The sequence below is a fragment of the Manis pentadactyla genome, chromosome 8 (assembly GCF_030020395.1).
Source record: "Manis pentadactyla isolate mManPen7 chromosome 8, mManPen7.hap1, whole genome shotgun sequence".
Classification (NCBI taxonomy): domain Eukaryota; kingdom Metazoa; phylum Chordata; class Mammalia; order Pholidota; family Manidae; genus Manis; species Manis pentadactyla.
The window spans coordinates 55,045,245-55,070,458 of NC_080026.1; the positions used below are offsets into that span (position 1 = coordinate 55,045,245).

At 36.5% G+C, this 25,214-nt stretch overlaps 1 protein-coding gene across 1 annotated transcript in view; it reads left to right on the plus strand.

Annotated features, from left to right (window-relative positions):
- RYR2 (ryanodine receptor 2) overlaps positions 1-25,214 on the plus strand; it is a 961,351-nt gene that overhangs the window by 430,574 nt on the left and 505,563 nt on the right. The window contains exons 6-10 of the mRNA XM_057505755.1: positions 3,174-3,248; positions 6,483-6,561; positions 9,194-9,306; positions 16,888-16,987; positions 17,680-17,776. Coding sequence (XP_057361738.1) covers positions 3,174-3,248; positions 6,483-6,561; positions 9,194-9,306; positions 16,888-16,987; positions 17,680-17,776 — 464 coding nt within the window. The remainder of the gene's footprint in view (positions 1-3,173; positions 3,249-6,482; positions 6,562-9,193; positions 9,307-16,887; positions 16,988-17,679; positions 17,777-25,214) is intronic.

Sequence of the window (25,214 nt, forward strand, 5' to 3'; positions counted from 1 at the left end):
CAACTTCCATTCATGATAAAAACTCTCAACAAAATAGGTATAGAGGGCAAGTACCTCAACATAATAAAGGCCATATATGATAAACCCACAGCCAACATCATACTGAACAGCGAGAGGCTGAAAGATTTTCCTCTGAGATCGGGAACAAGACAGGGATGCCCACTCTCCCCACTGTTATTCAACATAGTACTGGAGGTCCTAGCCATGGCAATTAGACAAAACAAAGAAATACAAGGAATCCAGATAGGTAAAGAAGAAGTCAAACTGTCACTACTCGCAGATGACATGATATTGTACATATAATACCCTAAAGACTCCACTGCAAAATTACTAGAACTAATATCAGAACTCAGCAAATTTGTAGGATACAAAATTAACACACAGAAATATGTAGCTTTCCTATACACTAACAATGAACTAGTAGAAAGAGAAATCAGGAAAAGAATTCCATTCACAATGACATCAAAAGAATAAAATACCTAGGAATAAATCTAACAAAGGAAGTGAAAGACCTATACCCTGAAAAGTACAGGGCACTCTTAAGAGAAATTAAAGAGGTCACTAACAAATGGAAACTCATCCCATGCTTCTGGGTGGGAAGAATTAATATCATCAAAATGGCCATCCTGCCCAAAGCAATATATAGATTTGATGTAATCCCTATCAAATTACCAACAGCATTCTTCAATGAACTGGAACAAATGGTTCAAAAATTCATATGGAACCCCCAAAGACCCTGAATAGCCAAAGTAATCCTGAGAAGGAGGAACAAAGTGGGGGGGATCTCACTCCCCAACTTCAAGCTCTACTACAAAGCCACAGTAATCAAGCAATTTGGTACTGGCCCAAAAACAGAGCCACAGACCAGTGGAACTGAATAGAGACTCCAGACATTAATCCAAATATATATGGCCAATTAATATACGATAAATGAGCCATGGACATACAATGGGGAAATGACAGTCTCTTCAACAGATGGTGCTGGCAAAACTGGACAGCTACATGTAAGAGAATGAAACTGGATCACTGTTTAACACCATACAGAAAAGTAAATTTGAAATGGATCAAATAACTGAATGTAAGTCATGAAACCATAAAACTCTTAGAAAAAAACATAGGCAAAAATCTCATGGACATAAACATGAGTGACTTCTTCATGAACATATCTCCCTGGGCAAGGAAAACAAAAGCAAAAATGAACAAGTGGGACTATATCAAGCTGAAAACCTTCTGTACAGCAAAGGACACCATCAATAGAACAAAAAGGTATCCTAGAGTATGGGAGAATATATTCATAAATGACAGATCTGATAAAGGGTGGACATCCAAAATATATAAAGAGCTCACACACCTCAACAAACAAAAAGCAAATAATCCAATTAAAAAATGGGCAGAGGAGCTGAATAGACAGTTCTCTAAAGAAGAAATCCAGATGGCCAACAGACAATAAAAAAATGCTCCACATCGTTAGTTATCAGAGAAATGCAAATTAAAACCACAATTTGATATCACCTCACACCAGTAAGGATCGCCATCATCGAAAAGACAAATAACAACAAATGTTGGCGAGGTTGTGGAGAACGGGGAACCCTCCTACACTGCTGGTGGGAATGTAAATTAGTTCAACCATTGTGGAAAGCAGTATGGAGGTTCCTCAGAATGCTCAAAATAGAAATACCATTTGACCCAGGAATTCCACTCCTAGGTATTTACCCTAAGAATGCAGCACTCCAAGTTGAAAAAGACAGATGCACCCACATGTTTATCACTGCACTATTTACAATAGCCAAGATATGGAAGCAATGTATATGTCTATCAGTAGTTCAATGGATAAAGAATATGTGGTACATATTCTCAGTGGAATATTACTCAGCCATAAGAAAAAACAGCTCCTACCAACCGCAACAACATGGATGGAGCTAGAGTGTATTATGCTCAGTGAAATAAGCCAGGCTGAGAAAGACAAGTACCAAATGATTTCACTCATATGTAGAGTATAAGAACAAAGGAAAACTGAAGGAACAAAACAGCAGCAGAATCACAGATCCCAAGAATGGACTAATTGTTACCAAAGGGAAAGGGACTGGGGAGGATGGGTGGAAGGGAGGGATAAGGGCAGGGAAAAAGAAAGAGGGCATTACGATTAGCATGTATATTGAGTGGGGGGCACGGGGACTGCTGTGCAACACAGAGAAGACAAGTAGTGATTTCACAGCATCTTACTACGCAGATGGACAGTGACTGTGAAGGGATATGTGGGGGGTACTTGGTGAAATGGGGAGCCTAGTAAACATAATGTTCTTCATGTAATTGTAGATTAATGATACGAAAAAAAAAACGGCTGCAGAAGGAGAGAACAGTATGTTCTAAGACATAGCAGCAAGAAAGCAGCGTGTTGTAGCCAGGGCAGGTAAATTGTGTGTCTGGGGCATAGTGGTCTTGGAGCAGGAGCCAGAAAGGGGTGAGATTAAGTGTCCTTTACACTTCGACTATTCAAAGTGTGGTTCCCAGAACACCAGTGCCTTCATCTCCTGGGAAATTTTCTAAAGGAAACTTCTTTGTATCTGGCCCAAACCTGCTGAATCAGAATCTCAGGGAGTGAGTCCAGGAGTCTTTTTTTTTTAACAAGCTGTCCGGTGATTAATAAGCATGCTAAACTTTGAGAAGCATTCCTCTATTTCATATAAAGGAATCTGGACTCTTTCCTTGAACAATTGGAAAGTTTTTAAGCCTGGAGATGATTTGATCAGTTTTGTGTTTTAGGAAGACTCATTCATTGAACAAATATTTAGCCCTTACTGTGTGCCTGTCATTTTGCTAGGAAACTGGTATACCATGGTGAAAAATGGTACCACAGTCCCTGTTCAATGCAGACCATGGTGTAATGGGAAATAGAGACAATAAATAACTATGAATAAATAATTGCAAATTGTGACAGTATCTACTGAAGTCAGTTCATTCTTCAAGAACTAGATCAACTGGTAGTCCCACAGTTGAGACTTTCTCGATTGATTTATTTCAGTTTTAACTCCTTGCCGCAGGCCTTTTCTTGTCTGCAATTGCTTTTACTTTATTCTCTCCTATTGCACTTTTCCTTGAGAACAAAAGAGCATTTTACTGACTTAGTTCCATTTGTTCTTTTTTTCTTGTCGACCCTTTCTGTTTTTTTGCAGACTGCTCAGGGTGGTGGCCACCGAACACTTCTCTACGGACACGCCATACTGCTACGCCATTCCTACAGTGGCATGGTGAGTAGGCCTTTTGATTTCATCTCTCACATGTCATATCGATCCATTCGGGCATGCATGGTAAGGAAATGTTGGTAATAACACTGTTGGCGACAGTGTTAATGAACTTGAATATATGTGTTCTTTAATATCTTTTTACCCTGTTTAGTTTTCTCATTTATAAAATGAGGGTTAGCTTGGATAAGCCTTAGGTCCTTTGATACTATCATTGTATGACTTATATTTTTAGAATCTAAGTTTTGATAGAATAGTTTTAAGAGAAGAGAGGTGTAAGAGTCACATATGTCATATTTCTCCTTTCTGATTTTTGTTTTAAACAATTCATTTAGTAGAGAATTAAATTATATTAAAGAAATTAAAAAGTTCATTTATTAGAGAATAACTGAAGATAAGTTAAAAAAAAGCCTATCTATGAGCTCCACAGTCAATTCTCCATTAACTTCTTTTCTTTCTGAACTTGATGTTCTCTTTCTTTTTCTACAACAGCTTCTTCTTTCACCCAATTATCCGTATTATCCAATGGGCTCTTCCCAGGCATAATTTTCTCATTCCCTAATATATATTGTATAAAATTATACATTATTATTTTATGTATTTTATATCATAAAAATATCATTCCATTCTTTTAAAAGCTTTATTGAATTATAAGAGCAGTATATATTCGTTTTATAAGATTTGGAAATTATAGAAGAAAAAATTTCTTTGTGAGCATACCAATGAAAGAAAACTGTTGGTGACTTTGAAAAAATTTTTAATTTTTTCTGTAATTTAAATTTTTTTATGTAATTGAGATGTTACTACATATCCAAGTTTATATCATTATTTTTACATATTATCATAGCATAAGCACTTTCTGTATTAAGTTCTTATCAACATAATTTTATGACTACATAATAGTCCAACATCTGGAAGTACAATATAATTAATTATTCCTTTTAAGAGGGAGATAATTCCCATATTATGTAAATTGTTCCAGAGCAGTAGATTAAGCATAGTCTAAATCTTAAACCCCAAAAACATTAAAAAAGCTGTCAATCTCAGTCATGAATATTGATATGAAAAACTGACTTAAAAGCAGGTTAATGGACTTTAAAAGATAGAAAGGAGAGTATAGCAAAAATATAGATATGATTTAAATGATGACAATATCATCATTTCTGTTTAGGTGCTACATCACATAAATAGGTCAATTAAGAAAAGTTGTGATTATCTTAACACGTGCTGTAAAAGGTTTTTAATGAAAGCCTTTATCCTTTCCTAATAAAAACTAAGTATTATTTCCTCAATGATAAAGAAAACATCAGTGTCAAGTCAGTAGCCAACAACATACTCAATTGTCAAATAATGAAGTTCATTCTTGACAAAACTAATTCCAACAAACAAAACCAAGAATATGGTATCTAACATTGCTCAGAAATCTTGGGTGGCATAGGGAGATAAGAAATAAGATAAAGGGAAACACTTTAATAAAGTGGCTGCATACAGGACGCATATAAAAACAACCTATTTGCATATTGCAGTCACACATTAAAACTTCATAGAAAGAATTCTGTTTTCAATAGCAATCAAAACACAGAGACTATGTGAAACTATGTGAAGGTCTGTTTTAAGAAAACTGCTTTCTCTACATGGGGGACAGCTTAAAAGTGGACTTGGTTGTTAGCTCTGGAGAAAGGCTCACTTTACTGTGTGCTGCTCATCCTTGTATACCTTGCTGAATCGCCTTAAGCCTGTAATGTATCTGAACATTTCATCCATTCATTCAACAAACATTATTTAGCAACTGCTGTGTGTTAGGCACTGTTTTGGGTGCTGGATATAGTGGTAAATAAGATCAAGTCCTTGCCTTCGTGGAACTTAACGTTTAGCGGACTATACCTCCTAGTTGCTTTGAACATTAGAGGAGGAGGGAAGGTATGCTAATAGTTACAGTGCCTAGTACTGCAATGTTATTGAGAAATGTCACAGAAGACTTTAATAGGGGCCACTTTATGTTTTTGCCTTGGAAGTCAGTATTGTAAAATTATTACTTTTTCTCAAATAACGGAAGACATTTAATTCATTTAGATGTAAAGTCAGTAAACCTCAGGGAACATGTAGGCTACCTGTCTCAAGGTCAGACTCACACTCTTGCACTGGCTCAGAATATGTTTGGGAACTTTTGAAGTGTCTTTTTTGTAACTCTGGAAACAACTGTTTTGTGCTCAAGAGACAGAATCAGAGTCTCTGGGTCAATTTGACTTTACATCCTCATGGTACTGACTTACACCTAACCTGCTGGCCTGTCTGTCCATGATCAGTTCATTTGCAGCCTTCTCACACTCACAGACACCCACTGAGCTGGATGGACCCTATTCCATAGCAGGAACTGTGTAGGCTTTGTGTGGCTTGTCCAGTGGTTCTTGGAGGTCTGGGCTTTGCTCCATCCCCAGAACTGCCTTTGAGGACTCTCTGCAGGGCTCCTGTCCTTGCTGGCAGTGTACTCGGTTGGTATAGATAGTAGTGTATCTTGAGCTCAGGCCACATTCATCCTTGTGACTTCATTCTTACAGCAGTAACAGTTAGCAACATTTTTGAGGATGAAGTAGGGGTAGAGGTGTTGGCCCAAAAAATTACCCTACACTTTATGTCTAGGAATATACAGTTAGGAAACCTTAAGAGGCAGGGGAGAGAAGTAAGGAGATGATGGTGTTGTGAGAGTTAGCGTGCTCTTAAGGAAACACACATATTTGTACATACACTGCAAAACCCCCCTTCAGTGAGGTGGTATGCTCTACACCAAAGTCAATTTTGGATGAATTTCAATGAGATAAAAATTTTGAAATGAAAACAAAACAAGAAGATGAAAGTGAATAGTTTTCAACTTTCTGTTTGGGAGAAAGATGTTTGTCAGATCAGGTTGTGCTTTTGCTTATGATCATAAATATCACATGAAGTGAGAGACGTACAAACACATCCCTGGTGAATTGTCTTCCTTTACTGAGTGAACACATTTCCTTAGTCTTTTCTTGAGGGGGAAAAACTGAATTTCCTTTAGAACATTGCTGCTAATGAATTGTAAATGCTAATCAGAGTTTCAATGAAAAACTGGGACTTTGCATAGAAGCACCCAAATTTGAAGGAAAAGAAAAAGACTGATACAACACGGATAGATAGATACCAAATCATCAGTCAGAATTAAACTTGGATAGGATTATAAATGTTAAATCAGTGCCTACTGATTGTGTCTTTCAGTATCTCTGCTGCCTGTCCACCTCCCGGTCTTCAACTGATAAACTGGCCTTTGATGTTGGCTTGCAAGAGGACACAACAGGTGAGAGCCTTGATCTGCAGTGAAGCTGTGCTCAGAGAGAGCCCAGCAGGGATTGGGGTGGAAGACATTGTGAGACACAATGGAAGATACGTTAGATAAGTGTTCTTAGGGGTGGAGTCAGGAGAAGACACATGACAATCTAAGGAAAAATTTTCGTAGAAGGGGTCAGTGTGTATGGTTTCTCTTGGTTTGCCATTTGCCATAATTAGCTGGATGTTCAAACTAGACTTTAAACCCTATTCTTTTAATGGATTTGGATAGAAAAACAGTACATACCACATGATTTACTGACTGCTAACCATAGTAATGTGTATTGACTAGTTTATGAAATATTACTGCATATCTGTTTTATCTTTCATCTTAAAAGTATTTTTAAGTCTAAAAATGTAACATACATTGTCAACATTCAAACAAGAAGGGAGAAAATGAAAGTCTTCATTTTTCTGTCGATAGAACATCATTCTACCTATCTGTCCAGATAGACTTGTATTTACCTATGTTTGAAACAGAAAATATATACATTAACACATATATCCTTTTAGAGAATGAAAATAGAGAATGTAAGCTTTATTTGTGATTATTTTCTCAGTGCTCTGAGGATGTTGCACGTTATACACCTCTGTACAATTTGAATGTTTTAGCTCTTATAATGAGCATGCATGTCTTTGGAATTAAAAATAAATAAAAGAACAAGTAGAAAAAAGAATAGAAGGATATAGAACACCTCTTATTAAGCTGCGTCTTTCAGGGGGTGAGGTCAGACTACCCCCTTACACTGCCCCCTCCTTTTTGAAATCGTGCTTTAAATTTTTCACAGACAACAAATGGATAAAAATAAAGCTATATTTACCAACCTAATTAACTTTTTACTAGAACAACATAACACCTTGTACAAGAAATTCCATGAATCCCAGGCACCAAATAGATAAATATTATTTGATTGTAATTTCATTTTATATAGACTCAGTCATTCCATTGAATTTTTGCTTGTATTTTAAAATTTCTTCATTTTAATTGATTTAGTTCAGTACAGAGTTACATGAAAAAGTCTTCAGTTCTCTTTCAAAATAACTAAAAGACATGCACGATCTATAACTTGTTTTCATACTTTGCAATGATTGTATAATCGTTAAAACAGCAAAATAAGGCAATCTCTTTACCTTCATCCTCACCGCCTCATGCTACCCTGTTTCTCCTTAACTCTACACGTCATCTCCATGACTGACTTATTTATATTTATTGTTTATTGTGTGCCTGCCTGATCAGACTTGAACTTACAAGGCAGACAATTTTTTCTTCCTTGTTTATTGATGTATCCCCAGCTACTAGAGCAATGATTGACAAATAGTGGGTGGTTTATAAATGTTTGAGTGGAGGAATGAAAAACTCCCTTAACACTCTCAGTTTGTGAGTGAATAAAAATAAGAAACGAGGATAAGGAACGTGTATTCAAGTAAGACTATAGTTTATGTATGAAGAGCAGCTCAAGGCAGATAACATGTTGACTGTAAGAATGCTTAAGAAATATTATTTGTTGATTCATTTACTCTTTTGTGTCAAATGAATTTTTACTGAGAGCCTACAGTATGCTCTGGGGAAACTCCAGTGAACAAAACACACAATGTCCCTGCTCTTATGAAACTTGGGGAAATTAATAAAGAAGACAAAAATAAGTGTTCTAGAAAATGATAAGGCTGGCCAAAGGGACAGAGAGATAATTACTAGATAACAGTATGAAAGCACTATTCTCATTTTTGGATAGAGCTTACATGTAGGTTTTAAAAGGAATTAAGATCAAATTGAAGAATTCTATGCTTCAATTTCTAAGGTAATGGGATGAAGGATGGAGAATGGGTATGTGGCCAATGAGGCTTATGCTTTACCTGTTCTAGAAGAAAATAATTGATTTAATGTATACACAGATATTTTTGTAATGTATCACTGTACATTAGGATTCTCTTATATTTTACACTCAGATTAAGAGAGACTACCACGTTTTAAAACAAACAAAAAAGGCACAGGATAGTAAAATTTAGGCAACAACACTTTGCACCTGTTTTGAATCAGTATCTGTCCCCCATCCCCACCCCCCAACTGCCCCTGCAAAAAGTATAGTTTTTAAAATTGCTGTAGTGGAGCCGTCACATCACAAACCCCTCAGTCCTTATGAAAATCAAGTGGCAGAAAAACTTATAGATGTTATTACAGAGCTCAGTGTTGACAATGTAATAAGATGAGATTGTATCAAGAATAAAGACAGATCAGCATGACTGATGAACTTGGCTTAATAGTAGTGTAAATAAATATCCTTTTGAAAAGCAATTCTTAGTGAGGAAAAAGACACCAAACGTCCCCAAGTATCACAACCTCTCTATGGGAAGAATCTTTGCATTTCAGTATGTGTTAACCTAAGCTAATTTGGCGTAATTCTTTTCATTTTCACGGTCTAAGAGATTAATGTGTGGTAATTTCATATTTCTGAAAGTTGCATGAAAAGGATAATTTCATTTTAAGGAGACTGATTTGGAAGACTGACTTCATTTCCCTCTTTCATTTCGGAGTCACTGGCAAAGAAAACCAATTTTCAGTTGAGAGATCCTTGTTTGTGTTTCCCTTTTCAATCATCCTGCAGGTGAGGCTTGCTGGTGGACTATCCATCCTGCCTCAAAGCAGCGATCCGAAGGAGAAAAAGTACGTGTTGGAGACGACCTCATCTTAGTCAGTGTGTCCTCTGAAAGGTACTTGGTAAGTGTGGGAACTGGGATCATGTGCTGGCTGATAGGATCAGTGACAGTCAATAGAACTAACTTTGAGGTTTGGATTGTAAATTATCTAGGAAAATTGCTTAGAAACAAGCTTGTATCTCTACTTGATGAGGTATAAATAACTCCCTAAATCAGGGAATAATGTGATATGTGTGGAAATGGGGCTTACCAGGTTTATTTGGACAGGCTTAACTCCATGCCCTTGATATGTGTGTTCTTGATTGTGATAGTGCTTTTCTTGGGTTATTGTATTAATAGCATGTAAATGCAGTCTAATCAGGAATTCAGAATTCTATGGGCTTTCTTTTGTGCCCGCTGAGAAGGTTCTAGTAATGAGGTTGGGGTTATCTATTTTGATATTTATGAAAGTAAGCTATTATATAGGAAACATGTGCTATGTTAAAAAAGGAGAAGCGGACAAAGCAAAAAACAGTTTGTTTTTTATTATGCTTGATTAAGTTTGTTTTTTGATTAATCATAGTGCATCAAGTTCACTACATTGTTTCAAAGGGTGGGGCTGGACATGGGAGAATGAAGAAAATTTATCTTAGTCATTGTAGGTTTTTTATTTTTATGGTGAGACATTTAACTTACTTATTAGCAAATTGTTCTTTTGCTAAAGAATAATCATATACAGAAGTTTGCAGAAAACTGAAATCAATGGAAGCGTGAAGGAATCCAGTGCAAAGTTTTCTTCTGACTTTAGGGTTGAAAAAAATAATCAAATATAAAGTGGGCTATTGTAAACGTTACATCCACATAAAAAATCCCAGACATCCTAGTGGGTGCTGATTGAAACAAAAGTTGGAAATAGAACATTGTTGCAGATAAGTACATACTGATTTATAAAAAATGTATTCCCACCACCATAAATCAAAATATTTGTGTGTAATTGATTTAGGATTAAGTGAGTAGTTGTTACCTCTTTGCTCCGTGAATGTGGAAATAGTGTGGGCTTGGGGGTGTTGCAAGTCAGTTTTTGCTTACTGACACATTTATTCTAATTCTGAAACATTTCTAGGAAGAATGCTTTGTTTTAATTGCTTTGTGGAAATAGGTAATGATGAAGAAAGAAAATGGTGAGATGTAACTGACAGGAAGTATTAAATTAAACAGAGCATCTAATGTTGCAAAGCTATGGGGAGGTCTGGGGCATTTCTCTCCTTTTGTCTCTTTAGTAGTGTAGGTGGCAACAGGTCCCATGTACATTCTAGGACAATATAAGTGTGCCGGCTTGTCAAATAAGCATTTATTAAACCCTTGTGTATGGTGAGGTGTTGTATTTGATCAGGAGATCCACTTGTAGTTTTACTTGGAAGCCAATAGCAGCAGTAAAAATAATTCATGCCTGCCTTTCAATATATAAATTCTACACATATCTTATTTTGAATTTGGCCTAACTATGCATGTTTTTGCTGTACAGCTTGTACTTTCTTCTACATAGCAGAGTTTATTTGCTGGGGTAGCAGCATTATGCACTGAAGGAAAAGAAAATCTGGAATCTCATAGAGGCTAGGGCTTCTAACATCAAGTCTACCACTGAATGCCTGGGAAAGTCACTTAATTCTCCGAATTCTGGCTTATTCACTTGCAAAATGGTGATGATGAAACTTAGCATCAAAATTACTGTGATGAAGCAATGAGATAGTGAATTTGAATATGCTTTGAATTAAATAGCACTATACCAATAATAGCAATAATCATAATGCATGAAGTTCACCTTCTCTTCTCTTTGGAAATAAATACACCTAATAATTAATTAAATTCACAGATAATTTTTAAGCTACATTATAGCCAATTTAACTTAAGTTCCTTTTCCAGTAAGTTTTTATATAGAGCTACCAAAAAGGGGCCAACTGTATTGTTACAATTTCATTTTCATTCGGTAATCAACGTTTTCAGTGTTCATCTCTATGGACTTAGCAAATAGAGGAAACCACTGGGAAGAGAGGACACATTACACAATGATTTCTGTTCCCAGAAAATTAGTGGGAAAAACAAACCAAACACTTGTGGATTTGTATGAGAAGATTATAAAACAGAAAATAAGTACATAAGTGTTATAGTTTAGGTTAGAAATGCTGAAAGATGTTCCAATGGGTATAGGATGGTTAATTATTTTCTCGCTTTTGCACTGTAGTTGATTATTATGTGGATGGATTCAAGGACCTGTATGGTGCTTAGTGAGAAGGATCTAGAAAAAGTGAAAGGTTAAGAAGTGAGTTATAGTAAGAGGATTCTGGAATAGACAGGGGCAACTGGAAGAATCCACATATTGAACTTGAATAATTAAAAATGGGCCATGTTTGTACATACTTATTTTGGTAGCATAGAGCCATAAGTGTGAGGTGGGGCAATCACATAACTTCCTAAAATCCAGTTTCTTTATCTGCAGCATGGGGGTAATAAAGAAGCTAGCTCCCAGACATGTTAAGAGGATTAAATGCATTTATCCAAACAAGACCCTTTGCTTTATTGAATGGCACATATAAAAGTTGCTTAGTAAGTTGCTATCATTATTTAACTAGGAGATTAGTGCCTATTACAGATGATTAAGGAAACTGCAGATACTTAACCAGAAGAGAAAGTTGGGAAGGGAACAGTAAAGGGAATATTATTGCCAATTTTAAATAAAGGTCTATTATGTGAATGCAAGGTTCATATTCTGAGAAGATGCTGTTGTGGTAAAAAATAAGTAAGAATGTGGATGAAAACACATGAGTTAAAGCTACTTACAAAAAATAAGCATTTCCTCAACACAGAGAAGACAAGTAGTGATTCTACAGCATCTTACTACGCTGATGGACAGTGACTGTAATGGGGTTTGTCGGGGGGGACTTGTTGATGGGAGGAGTCTAGTAAACATAATGTTTCTCATGTAATTGTAGATTAATACTAAAATAAAATAAAATAAAATAAGCATTTCCTTCATTGATTTTGTAACTTTTCAGTCATTAGTGTCTATTGACCTTTGATCTGTTTTTCATTGACTAAAAGTGATGGTTGAGCTAAGGGAAAACTATCTATGCATGTGCCACTTTAATAAAGCTTATGACTCTTGGGATGCTAAATTGATTCAGACTGATTTAAAGGACTAATTTTCCCTCTGTTTCTCATGGACAGAGGAGGCACTGTGCTGGGCACCAGGAGCCCAGCTACCCTGGGATTGCTCTGCTCTCCTCTGCTTTATAGGTTAAACCTCGGAACATGATTTCGTAAGGATAAATGGTCAGATCTCTAGATATGGTTACAAACCACTCGGCCAAAAAAATGTCTCTTTTCATCTTACTGTTTCATCTTCTAATATGAAGTGACACTTTCATCCTCTTTTTGGCACTATCCAAAAGTAAAAACAATTCCTTTGCCCCTATTGGAACCACTTATTTTTTTCTTATAAGGAAGCCTAGTTTAGCAAAGCAGCTTAAATATAAGAGAAATGTACAATTTAAAATAGAGAAAACATGGCCAAATAGATATTAATGACTGTGAATCTATTTCAAACTAAATAACGGTAAAGCATACATAACAATTTTTGCTTGTGTTAGAAAAATACAGAATCACTTGTGTATGCACAGAAGTTTTCAATCCATGGATGAGACTGCTTACGCTGGAAACATTGATTTTTTTTTTTTACTAATTTTCTGTGGATTGGGTCACCTATAGAAACAGATTCTTTAAGATCCATGAAAATATTACCAAGCAAACAACTGTTTGAAGGTAGATTAGGAAAAGCAGAACCCCACAATCTAAAGAGTGATGAAAAATACAAGAAAGCTACTCTGGGGTTCATAAAAATTTGCATCTCTGCTTTTCTGATAAGAAATATAAGGTGTTTTGCTTGTATGTTTAATTGCTGAATTGCACAAAAATATTGATAACTAAAAAAGATAACCATCATAAATATTCTGCAATTATTGTATCAATATTGTATCAACCAATATGTTTTTGATTTATTTATCTTGAGCCTATTTTTTCTCTCTGTAGTTCAGGTTATAGAATCCTAGAATATTATTTTGGAAAGTGCATCTATTCTATGCCCCTCATTTTTTCTCAGGAGAAAAAAAATGAAGCCTAAGGGGTGATGTGTCTCGTTTAGTTGTGTTCCCTGTCGCTGGATGACAATTTGTCCAGAGTGGTGCTTCACAGGAGCCCAAGTGCCCGACATTTACTAGGAGAGAAATAAACGAGTGAATAAATGCATCAGATAAGAACTGAATTCAGATAGTCTTCAACATTTTATGTTATGGACTCCAGCAATCTGATAAAAACTTACTCCTTGTCATCACAATGTTTTAAAATGCATGAAATACATATATATATATATATATATATATATATATATATATATATATATATATAGCATTACTAAGGGAACAAAATATCAAAGTGGAGTCCTGGTTAAGAACTCCTGAGAAGCGATTTATACTATCTTCCCTATTTCTGAGATTTTTGTGCTTCTATCATGAATGTCTTGTTACTCAAAACATGGTTCTTGGATCAGTGACCTTGGGTGTCCCCCCTTCCCCCACCTGAACCTCCTGAATTTGAATCTGCATTTTTGGCAAGAGCCTCAGATAATCCCCGTTTTATGAGGACTTGATAGTCACTAAAGTAAGGGCTGAGGTAATAGGGGGAAGCGGATGGCTTCCCAAAGCTCCACACTGCTGCCGGGGGGTTGACGCCGGGTTAGTGCACAAATTCTGGAATGGCTACATATTTCAGCCTAAGGCCAACCTTGCTTTCAACCTCTGACAACATCAGGTTTTGCTTTAAGGGCAACACATCTTTAGTTACAGTAATTAAAACTATTACTGAATTCTGAATATTTAATACCACAGGCCTGACTTTCTTACTCAGGATTCCCTCTGCTGTTTAAACAGCAAATGTAAATGGAATGCCTAGTCATGCCTAGTTAGCCGGATAGTCATACCTAGAGAATAATCTTTAGAAGAGTGGACATCATCATTTAGATAACTTTGTGTGGTATAATATTTTAAGGACATTTTTTGGACTTTCTCCCACAGAGTGATATTTTCATAATTTTATGGTTCTCACATATATATTATTGATCTTTTGGCTTACATATAATATAAAAATTCCATTTTGACCATCCTCCTCCATTATTTTTTCACTGCAGAAGCTCCTTAATGCCTACATCATAAAGTCCTTGATCTGGTGCCCACCTTGCCTACAGGCCTGTCTGTCACACTGTCTCTGAGTGTCTGCTGTAAGCTGCAAAGATGGAACTCCCTTCACGTTCCGTATGACTGGGCACTCTTGTCTCTTCAGCATACCATTTCTTTGACAGAGCTTCTTAGAGGACCAGGGAGGCCTAGACCACTTCCAGTCTTAGGGTTTCTGGTGTATTAAAAATGAAAGTTTCCAAACCAGTTCACAAAATTTGGTATGTTTTGAATATTTATATGTAGCACATTAACATTATTAATACACATACCCACATTCAGTGTATGTACAAACTAATTTGGAGACAGCATCTCCATAGATATGGCTCCTCGAGCCCCTCATTCTAGGGGAAAAGAGAACACTTTAGTCAACTGCACTGCAGCAGCGTTATTGTACTGGGCCTTGAGGACAGGTGGTATTTCCACAGGACAGACGAGATCTTACCTGTCCTCAAGGCCTAGTACAGTAATGTGCTTCAGTTCGGTTGACTAAAGTGTTCTCTTTTCTCAATTCCTACAGCACTTTGATTACAATTCACCTAACATTTGAAAAATGCTGACTTAACAGTTTCTGTGTATATATTTCACCTTTTCTCCTAGAGTATAGCACCCTTGGGGTGGGGAATGTGTCCTGTTAATATTTAGTATGATGCCTTATATATAACATATTCAGTGAACCATGGTAATTCAAATGATGGTAATCTATTTATTTATTATAATATGGCATGAACTTGCACTTGAATTCAAAAGTAAAAATATAAGCATTGGTATTTTGGACTGTATACTTGTAGTTTGGTAAAATCCATGTGGTTTAATGTTTGTTTTTTTTTAAATGTATGTGCCTTATTTTGGCTCAGGTCATTGCAATAGGAATATTTATGGAATAACTTAAAATATTTTTAGGTTCATGGTACTTTGATTTTAAAGTTTTGATTGGATTCTCCACATTTTTGTTTATTGAATAACAACGCTAGATACTCAGGAAATGGTTATGAATCCATGTCAGATTGTTTACAAGAGGGAGAAAGAAAAATAATTATACATATGATGAGTACTATGAAGGAAAAAATATTTTTATTGTTTGTGGAAGCAGATGGCATATGATTACTTGTAAATAGTTAAAGAATTTTAACATATCAGGGAAGAAATTCAATAAAGGAATCAAAACTGGGATTTTATATAAGAATGATAGGCTGACATGTAGAAGGGATTATAAAAAGGCAGACAATTGATGGAGATGAGAAGAGGGGTAAGGGCAAGTTATTGCTGAATCTAAACCACCAACTGGTAGTAAACTCTTACTTGTACTGGTTGGAAAAATTATCTGTAACTACATATATGTCAGGTGTCAAAAATTTCTTTAGTTTTGCTTTGAAGGGAAAGATAATGAATATCTGTTTTTGCTGGTGACTTAAGAGTAGTATATTTAAGTAAGAGACCTTAGGGTGTTGAGAGGACTGTGGAGTATATACCACTGTGACGAATTCATGCTGTGATTGCTCTTCATCTAACTAGGAGGGTCGGATTTCTGAGAAAGTTCTAGTACAGTTAAAAGTTCTCAAAAGCTTAGTCTGTCATCAGCATTGGAAAAGTGTTACAGAAACATTACCAGGATATTGTTGATGTTCACTGAGATGATTCCAATGGAAAACAGGTGGTTGTTTTATGGGTATTTGACATTCTAGAGGCAGCCAAGTAGTGCTTAGTAAGATATGCAGGCTTTTGACTCCACTCATAGTTTTCTTTTTCTTTACTTATCATTTGAGAACTTAAATATTGTGTCTCTAAAAGATGTGAAATATGACATTATTTTAATAATTTCTAGTTTGAGAAGGAAAATCTGAAATTTGTGATGCTTGAATTTTGGAGGAAATTTGTTGTCCTGGCTTTAGATACCTATTAGGAATATCGCCATCTAATGGCTATTATGTCAAATTGCAGATAAAAGTTCCTAAAGGATCCCATAAAACTAAGACATTGGTTCAGTAGATTTCATCCACTTCATTGTCCAAAAAAAAGTCATGAGAACTTAATTATAATTTCAGTGGTAAGTGCTCATTATATGTACATTTTTATTGATCAATAGAACCTTAAAACAAAATTTTCTATATTAACAAATTTATTTTAGTATATTTGTGCATTTTCTGATCACTGGCTTAAGTTTGTGACACTTAGAATGAAGCTGAGAAATACCTAAAGCCAAATAGAATACTCTATGTTTTTTCTACTTATCTCTTAATTTTCGAGTGATAGACGTGAAATAAATGCACTCTGTGGGTATTTCCAAATCTGCAATGTTAAGTTTGATTTGCCAGAAGCACTAACATATTAAGACTTACCAAGAGCCTGAATGATGCCTCATTTTGCCTCTAACGCAGCACTTGTCTTACGGCAACGGTAGCTTGCATGTGGACGCTGCTTTCCAGCAGACTCTCTGGAGCGTGGCCCCAATCAGCTCAGGAAGTGAAGCAGCCCAAGGTAAGAACGTCACTTCAATTAGAGGGCCTGTCCTTTAAGTGGAGTTGACAATCACCTTTAGAACTGTGCTAATGAGCTTCTTGTTAATTAGAGCTTTTTGTGTCAAAATAGTCTGTAAAAAAGATACGTGACATTTAAGAATCTCAGTTAAATTGCTAAATTGCACTTTTAAGTGACACTTGTATTAAGATTTGTCTTTCCTTATATATATGCTCTTGTCAGCTTTAGCCTATTTGTGTGTTTCATGTCTAACTTTCTGGGGGTTACCTTCACCAGTGTTTGGCCTTAGGGAGTTGCTCAGTTAGGTTGATTTCAAGATGGGTGACCGAGAGCTGGATCATAGCAGTATTTTTGCATCAGGATTTCCTAGGAAATATCTGAGTTTGTTTTGATTATTCTCACTTATCTAGGTTCAAATCTGAGTCTGTCCATGCTTGTATGTTTAAGAGAGGATTTTGAGATCAAAGTCATGTATTTTAGTGGGAACACCACCAACTGTGGGGCTCAGGAAGCCTGGGGCTTACAGGTGGCAGGCACATGGCATTACCCATCCCTGTGATTTTGGCCAGGTCCCTAAACCTCACTGGAGTTCCTTTCTCTGTCTGTGAAAATAGAAGATGGGACCAGATGATCTGTCTAGCTATTAACATCTGACCATGACATTTCCCGTGACTGTGTTTCACTCCTCACAGGGTATCTGATTGGTGGTGATGTGCTCAGGTTGCTGCACGGACACATGGACGAATGCCTCACAGTCCCTTCAGGAGAACACGGCGAAGAGCAGCGGAGGTTGGTGCTTGAGCCCAGTGCTTTGAGTCTTGCGTTTTCTGGCCTTGATAGAATTTTGTATACAAGTATATGTCTATTAAAGCCATTAACCTAGTAGAAAGTGGGCCACTAACATTCATCTGTCCACAAAGGTGATCCATTTATCATCCTCCTTAGACGTCTTCACTTATGTTGTTTTTATTGCCTATCAGCAGAATTGCTGAAATTTTTTGAATAATTAAAACATGGTCAGAAGCATTGAGTTAAATAAACTGAGTGAGAGGTATGAACACATTAAATGAAACAACTTGAAGCTTCATCGAATGTCCATTAATTTTGGTTAATTCCCTTTCTTGGAATGGTTAGTTTCAAATTCAGAGTCAGAGTTCTTAAACGCTTAAAAGTTTAGGAGCCTTTTCTATTACCTCCCATTCGCTGACATAGAATAAAGTTGACCAGTTTCCGTGATATTTCATGTGGCCATCATACCTCTTTCATGTTAATATAATATGGCATTGGACCAAAATTGAAGGAGGCTGGGTCACTGGGAAAAGTGCACAAATAACACAGAACCATAAACATTTTAGGATGATTTGAATGCTCTGCTTTGCCTCACAAATTAATGGATGACTATATATAGTAAGTGGAATATATGAATAAGAGATTACTGTGAGAGAAGGCATTTGTCTGGATGATTTAGTACATTTTTAAGTGTATTAATAGATATTTCTCATAAAATTAACATTACATAGTAAAATAATATATAGTACAATATGTAGCATATTAACACTTAGGTAACTATTATGTAATACATACTTTTGTCATTTAAAGAAAGATGTAGGAAACGTTTGAAAAGTTAATAATTGTTTAAATAGCTGTTTAACCTTGGGAAAATTCTCATTGAGGCCTGGGTACTAGTCTTACCTTTCTCACCAAGATTATGGTGAAGACTGAAAAAGAGCCTGGAAAAATTCCCTAAACTAGAAATGCTACTTTGAGTAGGTTAGGAAGAAAACGGTGGTGGTATTTTAGGGTTTGTGTGAAAGGTGAGAGGGAATCAAAAGGCAGTTGGTTAGAGGAATTAATTCCACACAGAAAAATAAACATGAGCCTCAAAAGGATGGCTCTGTGCTCGGGAAAGGGAGGCATTCCAGAGTGAATAGGAGCAGGGTAGAGTTCAAGGTGGCAACTCCACAAGAGACAGTGTCTGGTCAGCTTTGGAAGGACCCCCAGGGCCATTCCCCTTTGTGGCTGGCTTTTTTTTTTTTCGTATCATTAATATACAATCATATGAGCAACATTGTGGTTACTAGATTCTCCCCATTATCAAGACCCCACCACATAACCCATCACAGTCACTGTGCATCAGCGTAGTAAGATGCTATAGAGTCACTACTTGTCTTCTCTGTGTTATACTGCCTTCCCCATGCACACCCCTACATTGTGTGCTAATCATAATGTCCATTATTCCCCTTATTCTTCCCTTCCCTCCCACCCTCCCTAGTCCCTTTCCCTTTGGCAACTGTTAGTCCATTCTTGTGTTCTGTGATTCTGCTGCTGTTTTGTTCCTTCAGGTTTTGCTTTGTTCTTATGCTCCACAGATGAGTGAAATCACTTGGTACTTGTCTTTCTCTGCCTGGCTTATTTCACTGAGCATAATACCCTCTAGCTCCATCCATGTTGTCACAGATGGTAGGATTTGTTTTCTTCTTATGGCTGAATAATATTCCATTGTGTATGTGTACCACATCTTCTTTATCCATTCATCTACTGATGGACACTTAGGTTGCTTCCATTTCTTGGCTATTGTAAATGGTGCGGTGATAATCATAGAGGAGCGTATGTCTTTTTCAAACTGGAGTGCTGCATTCTTAGGGTAAATTCCTAGGAGTGGGATTCCTGGGTCAAATGGTAAGTCTATTTTGAGCATTTTGAGGAACCTCCATACTGCTTTCCATAATGGTTGAGCTAGTTTACATTCCCACCATCAGTGTAGGAGGGTTCCCCTTTCTCTGCATTCTTGCCAGCATTTGTTGTTCCTAGTCTTTTCTATGTTGACCATCCTAACTGGTGTGAGGTGATATCTCATTGTGGTTTTAATTTGCATTTCTCTGATAATTAGCAATGTGGAGCATCTTTTCATGTACCTGTTGGCCATCTGAATTTCTTCTTTGGAGAAGTGTCTGTTCATATCCTCCACCCATTTTTTTTTTTTTTTTTGAGAGGGCATCTCTCATATTTATTGATCAAATGGTTGTTAACAACAATAAAATTCTGTATAGGGGACTCAATGCACAGTCATTAATCAACCCCAAGCCTATTTCTCAACAGTCTCTAATCTTCTGAAGCATAATGAACAAGTTCTTACATGGTGAACAAGTTCTTACATAGTGAATAAGTTCTTACATGGTGAACAGTGCAAGGGCAGTCAAATCACAGAAACTTTTGGTTTTGATCACACATCATGAACTATAAACAATTAAATCAGATATGATTATTCGTTTGATTTTTATACTTGATTTATACGTGAATCCCACATTTTCTCCCTTATTATTATTATTATTATTTTAAAATAAAAGGCTGAAGTGGTAGGTAGATGCAAGATAAAGGAAGAAAACATAATTTAGTGCTGTAAGAGGCAAATTTAGATGATCAGGTCTGTGCTTATAGACTAAGTATTAATCCAAGCTAGACAAGGGCAACAAAACATCCACGGATGCAGAAGATTTCTCTCAAAACAGGGGGGGTGAGGTTCTAAGCCTCACCCCCTCTGTTGATCCCCAATTTCTCACCTGATGACCCCCCTGCGACTGTGCTTGTCTTAGGTTGTTCCTCCCTTGAGTAATCTTACCCATCTCTGGCTAACCAGGCATCTTCCGGGGCCATACAGGGAAATGTAAAGTTGGTAAGTGAGAGAGAAGCAATATTGTTTGAAAAGGTTAGCATTTTACTTCATTGCAGATTTATGCCCTGTGGCTTCTATGCCCAGCATTTGTCTTGAGGTATCTTTACCACTTGGAAGAATTATGATACTCGGTAATTTTCTATGTGAGGCACGAATTCTACTAAAGGGTTGTAATTAGGAAGGAAGAAGAAAAGCTATAGAAGTGGCAGACGGAAAACATGGGGAGATTGATTATTTCTTAGACATATCTTCTTGTAGAGTAACATAAGCATGTATAGGTTTTAAACTACTAATTAAATTGTGCACACACATTAACATAATAGGAATACAGCTACATAACAAAAGCAGGCCTACAATTACCAGCCATATCCTTGAAACCAAGAAAACCAGTTAGGTACCCTAGGCATTTGTGAAAACTTATCAATGATATGATGGATATTGTCTAACTGAATTTGAATAGTTTGAGAAAAATCAGATGAATTAAAACAGCACATTCCTGGGAACTGTACACATCCCATATGTTCTTTTAACAGTAGATAGTCTATAGTCACACAAATTTGGAGCACTACAACTTGCACTTCTCCTAATTCTTGGTTGAGTTCTGACAGTATAGATCCAGTCAAATTTGTTGTTTTACTATATGCACAGGCCAGAGTAGATATCTCCTTCATTCCAATGGCAGGTCCAGGAACTGGTGGGATGAATGCAGCTACAACTGCAGCAGCACCAGGATCTTTGTTGAAGTTTTTTGATATTCATCTTCTGGAATGACTCTTCCAGAGGATGTTGATGTTGGAAGTTCTTCTTCATATCGTATCTTAATTCACTTTCTGTGTAGCCAAATTAGGCTTTGATCCTCTGTTAGTCGATTCATGGGTTCTGTGATTCTGCTGCTGTTTTGTTCCTTCATTTTTTCCTTTGTTCTTATATTCCACAGATGAGTGAAATCATTTGGTATTTCTCTTTCTCCGCTTTACTTATTTCACTGAGCATAATACCCTCTAGCTCCATCCATGTTGTTGCAAATGGTAGGATTTGTTTTCTTCTTAAGGTTGAATAATATTCCATTGTGTATATGTACCACATCTTCTTTATCCATTCACATACTGGTGGACACTTAGGTTGCTTCCAATTCTTGGCTAGTGTAAATAGTGATGCGATAAACATAGGGGTGCATCTGTCTTTTTCAAACTGGATTGCTGCATTCTTAGGGTAAATTCCTAGGAGTGGGATTCCTGGGTCAAATGGTAAGTCTATTTTGAGCATTTTGAGGAACCTCCATACTGCTTTCCACAATGGTTGAACTAATTTACATTCCCACCAGCAGTGTAGGAGGGTTCCCATTTCTCCACAACCTCGCCAACATTTCTTGTTGTTTGTCTTTTGGATGGTAGCCATCCTTACTAGTGTGAGGTGATATCTCATTGTGGTTTCAATTTGCATTTCTCTGATGACAAGCGATGTGGAGCATCTTTTCATGTGTCTGTTGGCCATCTGTATTTCTTTTTTGGAGAACTGTCTGTTCAGTTCCTCTGCCCATTTTTTAATTGGAATATATGTTTTTTGTTTGCTGAGGTGTGTGAGCTCTTTATATATTTTGGATGTCAAGCCTTTATCAGATCTGTCATTTACAAATATATTCTCCCATACTGTAGGGTACCTTTTTGTTCTATTGATGGTGTCCTTAGCTGTACAGAAGCTTTTCAGCTTAATATAGTCCCACTTGTTCATTTTTGCTTTTGTTTTCCTTGCCCGGGGAGATATGTTCAAGAACAGGTCACTCATGTTTATGTCTAAGAGATTTTTGCCTATGTTCTTTTTCTAAGAGTTTAATGGTTTCATGACTTACATTCAGGTCTTTGATCCATTTTGAATTTACTTCTGTGTATGGGGTTAGACAGTGGTCCAGTTTCATTCTCTTACATGTAGCTGTCCAGTTTTGCCAGAAACATCTTTTGAAGAGACTGTCATTTCCCTATTGTATGTCCATGGCTCCTTTATCATATATTAATTGGCCATATATGTTTGGAGTCTCTATTCTGTTCTTTTGGTCTGTGGCTTTGTTTTTGTGCCAATACCAAATTGTCTTGATTACAGTGGCTTTGTAGTAGAGCTTGAAGTTGGGCAGTGAGATCCCCCCCCACTTTATTCTTCCTTGTCAGGATTGCTTTAACTATTTGGGGTCTTTGGTGCTCCCATACGAATTTTTGAACTATTTGTTCCAGTTCATTGAAGAATGCTGTTGGTAATTTGATAGGGATTGCATTGAATCTGTGCATTGTTTTGGGCAGGATAGCCATTTTTACAATATTAATTCTTCCTAGCCAGGAGCATGGGATGAGTTTCCATTTGTTAGTGACTTCTTCAATTTGTCTTAAGAGCATCTTATAGTTTTCAGGGTATAGGTCTTTCACTTCTTTGGTTAGGTTTATTCCTAGGTATTTTATTCTTTTTGATGCTATTGTGAATGGAATTGTTTTCCTGATTTCTCTTTCTATTAGTTCATTGTTAGTGTATAGGAAAGCTACAAATTTCTGTGTGTTAATTTTGTATCTTGCAACTTTGCTGAATTCCAATATTAGTTCTAGTAGTTTTGGAGTGAAGTCTTTAGGGTTTTTTATGTACAATATCATGTTATCTGCAAATAGTGACAGTTTAATTTCTTTACCAATCTGAATTCCTTGTATTTCTTTGTTTTGTCTAATTGCCATGGCTAGGACCTCCAGTACTATGTTGAATAACAGTGGGGAGAGTGGGCATCCCTGTCTAGTTCCTGATCTCAGAGGAAAAGCTTTCAGCTTCTCACTGTTCAGTATGATGTTGGCTGTGGGTTTATCATCTGTGTCCTTTATTATGTTGAGGTACTTGCCCTCTATACCCATTTTGTTGAGAGTTTTTATCATGAATGGATGTTGAATGTTGTCGAATGCTTTTTCAGCATCTATGGAGATGATGTGGTTTTTGTCCTTCCTTTTGTTGATGTGGTGGATGATGTTGATGGCTTTTTGAATGTTGTATCATCATTGCATCCCTGCGATGAATCCCTCTTAGTCATGGTGTATGATCCTTTTGATGTATTTTTGAATTCGGTTTCCTAATATTTTGTTGAGTACTTTTGCATCTACATGCATCAGGGATATTGGTCTGTAGTTTTCTTTTTTGGTGGGGTCTTTGCCTGGTTTTGGTCTTAGGGTGATGTATGCTTCATAGAATGAGTTTGGGAGTATTCCGTCTTCTATTTTTTGGAAAACTTTAAGGAGAATGGGTATTGTGTCTTCTCTGTATGGCTCATAAAATTCCGAGGTGAATCCATCTGGCCCGGGGGTTTTGTTCTTCGGTAGTTTTTTGATTACCGCTTCAATTTTGTTGCTGGTAATTGGTCTGTTTAGATTTTCTGTTTCTTTCTGGGTCAGTCTTGGAAGGTTGTATTTTTCCTGGTAGTTGTTCATTTCTCCTAGGTTTTCCACCTTGTTAGCATATAGGTTTTCATAGTATTCTCAAATAATTGTATTTCTGTGGGGTCTGTCGTGATTTTTCCTTTCTCGTTTCTGATTCTGTTGATGTGTGTTGATTCTCTTTTTCTCTTAATAAGTCTGGCTAGAGGCTTATCTATTTTGTTTATTCTCTCAAAGGACCAGCTCTTGGTTTCATTGATTTTTTCTATTGTTTTATTCTTCTCAATTATATTTTTTTCTTCTCTTATCTTTATTATGTCCCTCCGTCTGCTGACTTTAGGCCTCATTTGTTCTTCTTTTTTCAATTTCGATAATTGTGACATTAGACTATTCATTTGGGATTGTTCTTCCTTTTTCACATATGCCTGGATTGCTATATACTTTCCTCTTAAGACTGCTTTTGCTGCATCCCACAGAAGTTGGGGCTTTGTGTTGTTGTCATTTGTTTCCATATATTGCTGGGTCTCCATTTTAATTTGGTCATTGATCCATTGATTATTTAGGAGCATGTTGTTAAGCCTCCATGTGTTTGTGAGCCTTCTTGCTTTCTTTGTACAATATATTTCTAGTTTTATACCTTTGTGGTCTGACAAGTTGGTTGGTAGAATTTCAATCTTTTTTAATTTACTGAGGCTCTTTTTGTGGCCTAGTATGTGGTCTATTCTGCAGAATGTTCCATGTGCACTTGAGAAGAATCTGTATGTTATTGCTTTTGGATATAGAGTTCTAAAGATATCTATTAGGTCCATCTGTTCTAGTGTGTTGTTCAGTGCCTCTGTGTCCTTACTTATTTTCTGTCTGGTGCATCTGTCCTTTGGAGTGCATGGTATGTTGAAGTCTCCTAGAATGAATGCATTGCATTCTATTTCCTCCTTTAATCCTGTTTGTCTTTGTTTCACATATGTTGGTGTTCCTGTATTGGGTGCATATATATTTATAATGGCTATATCCTCTTGTTGGACTGACCGTTTTATCATTATGTAATATCCTTCTTTATCTCTTTTTACTTTCTTTGTTTTGAAGTCTATTTTGTCCGATACTAGTGTTGCAACACCTGGTTTTTTCTCCCTGTTCTTTGCATTAAATATCTTTTTTCCAT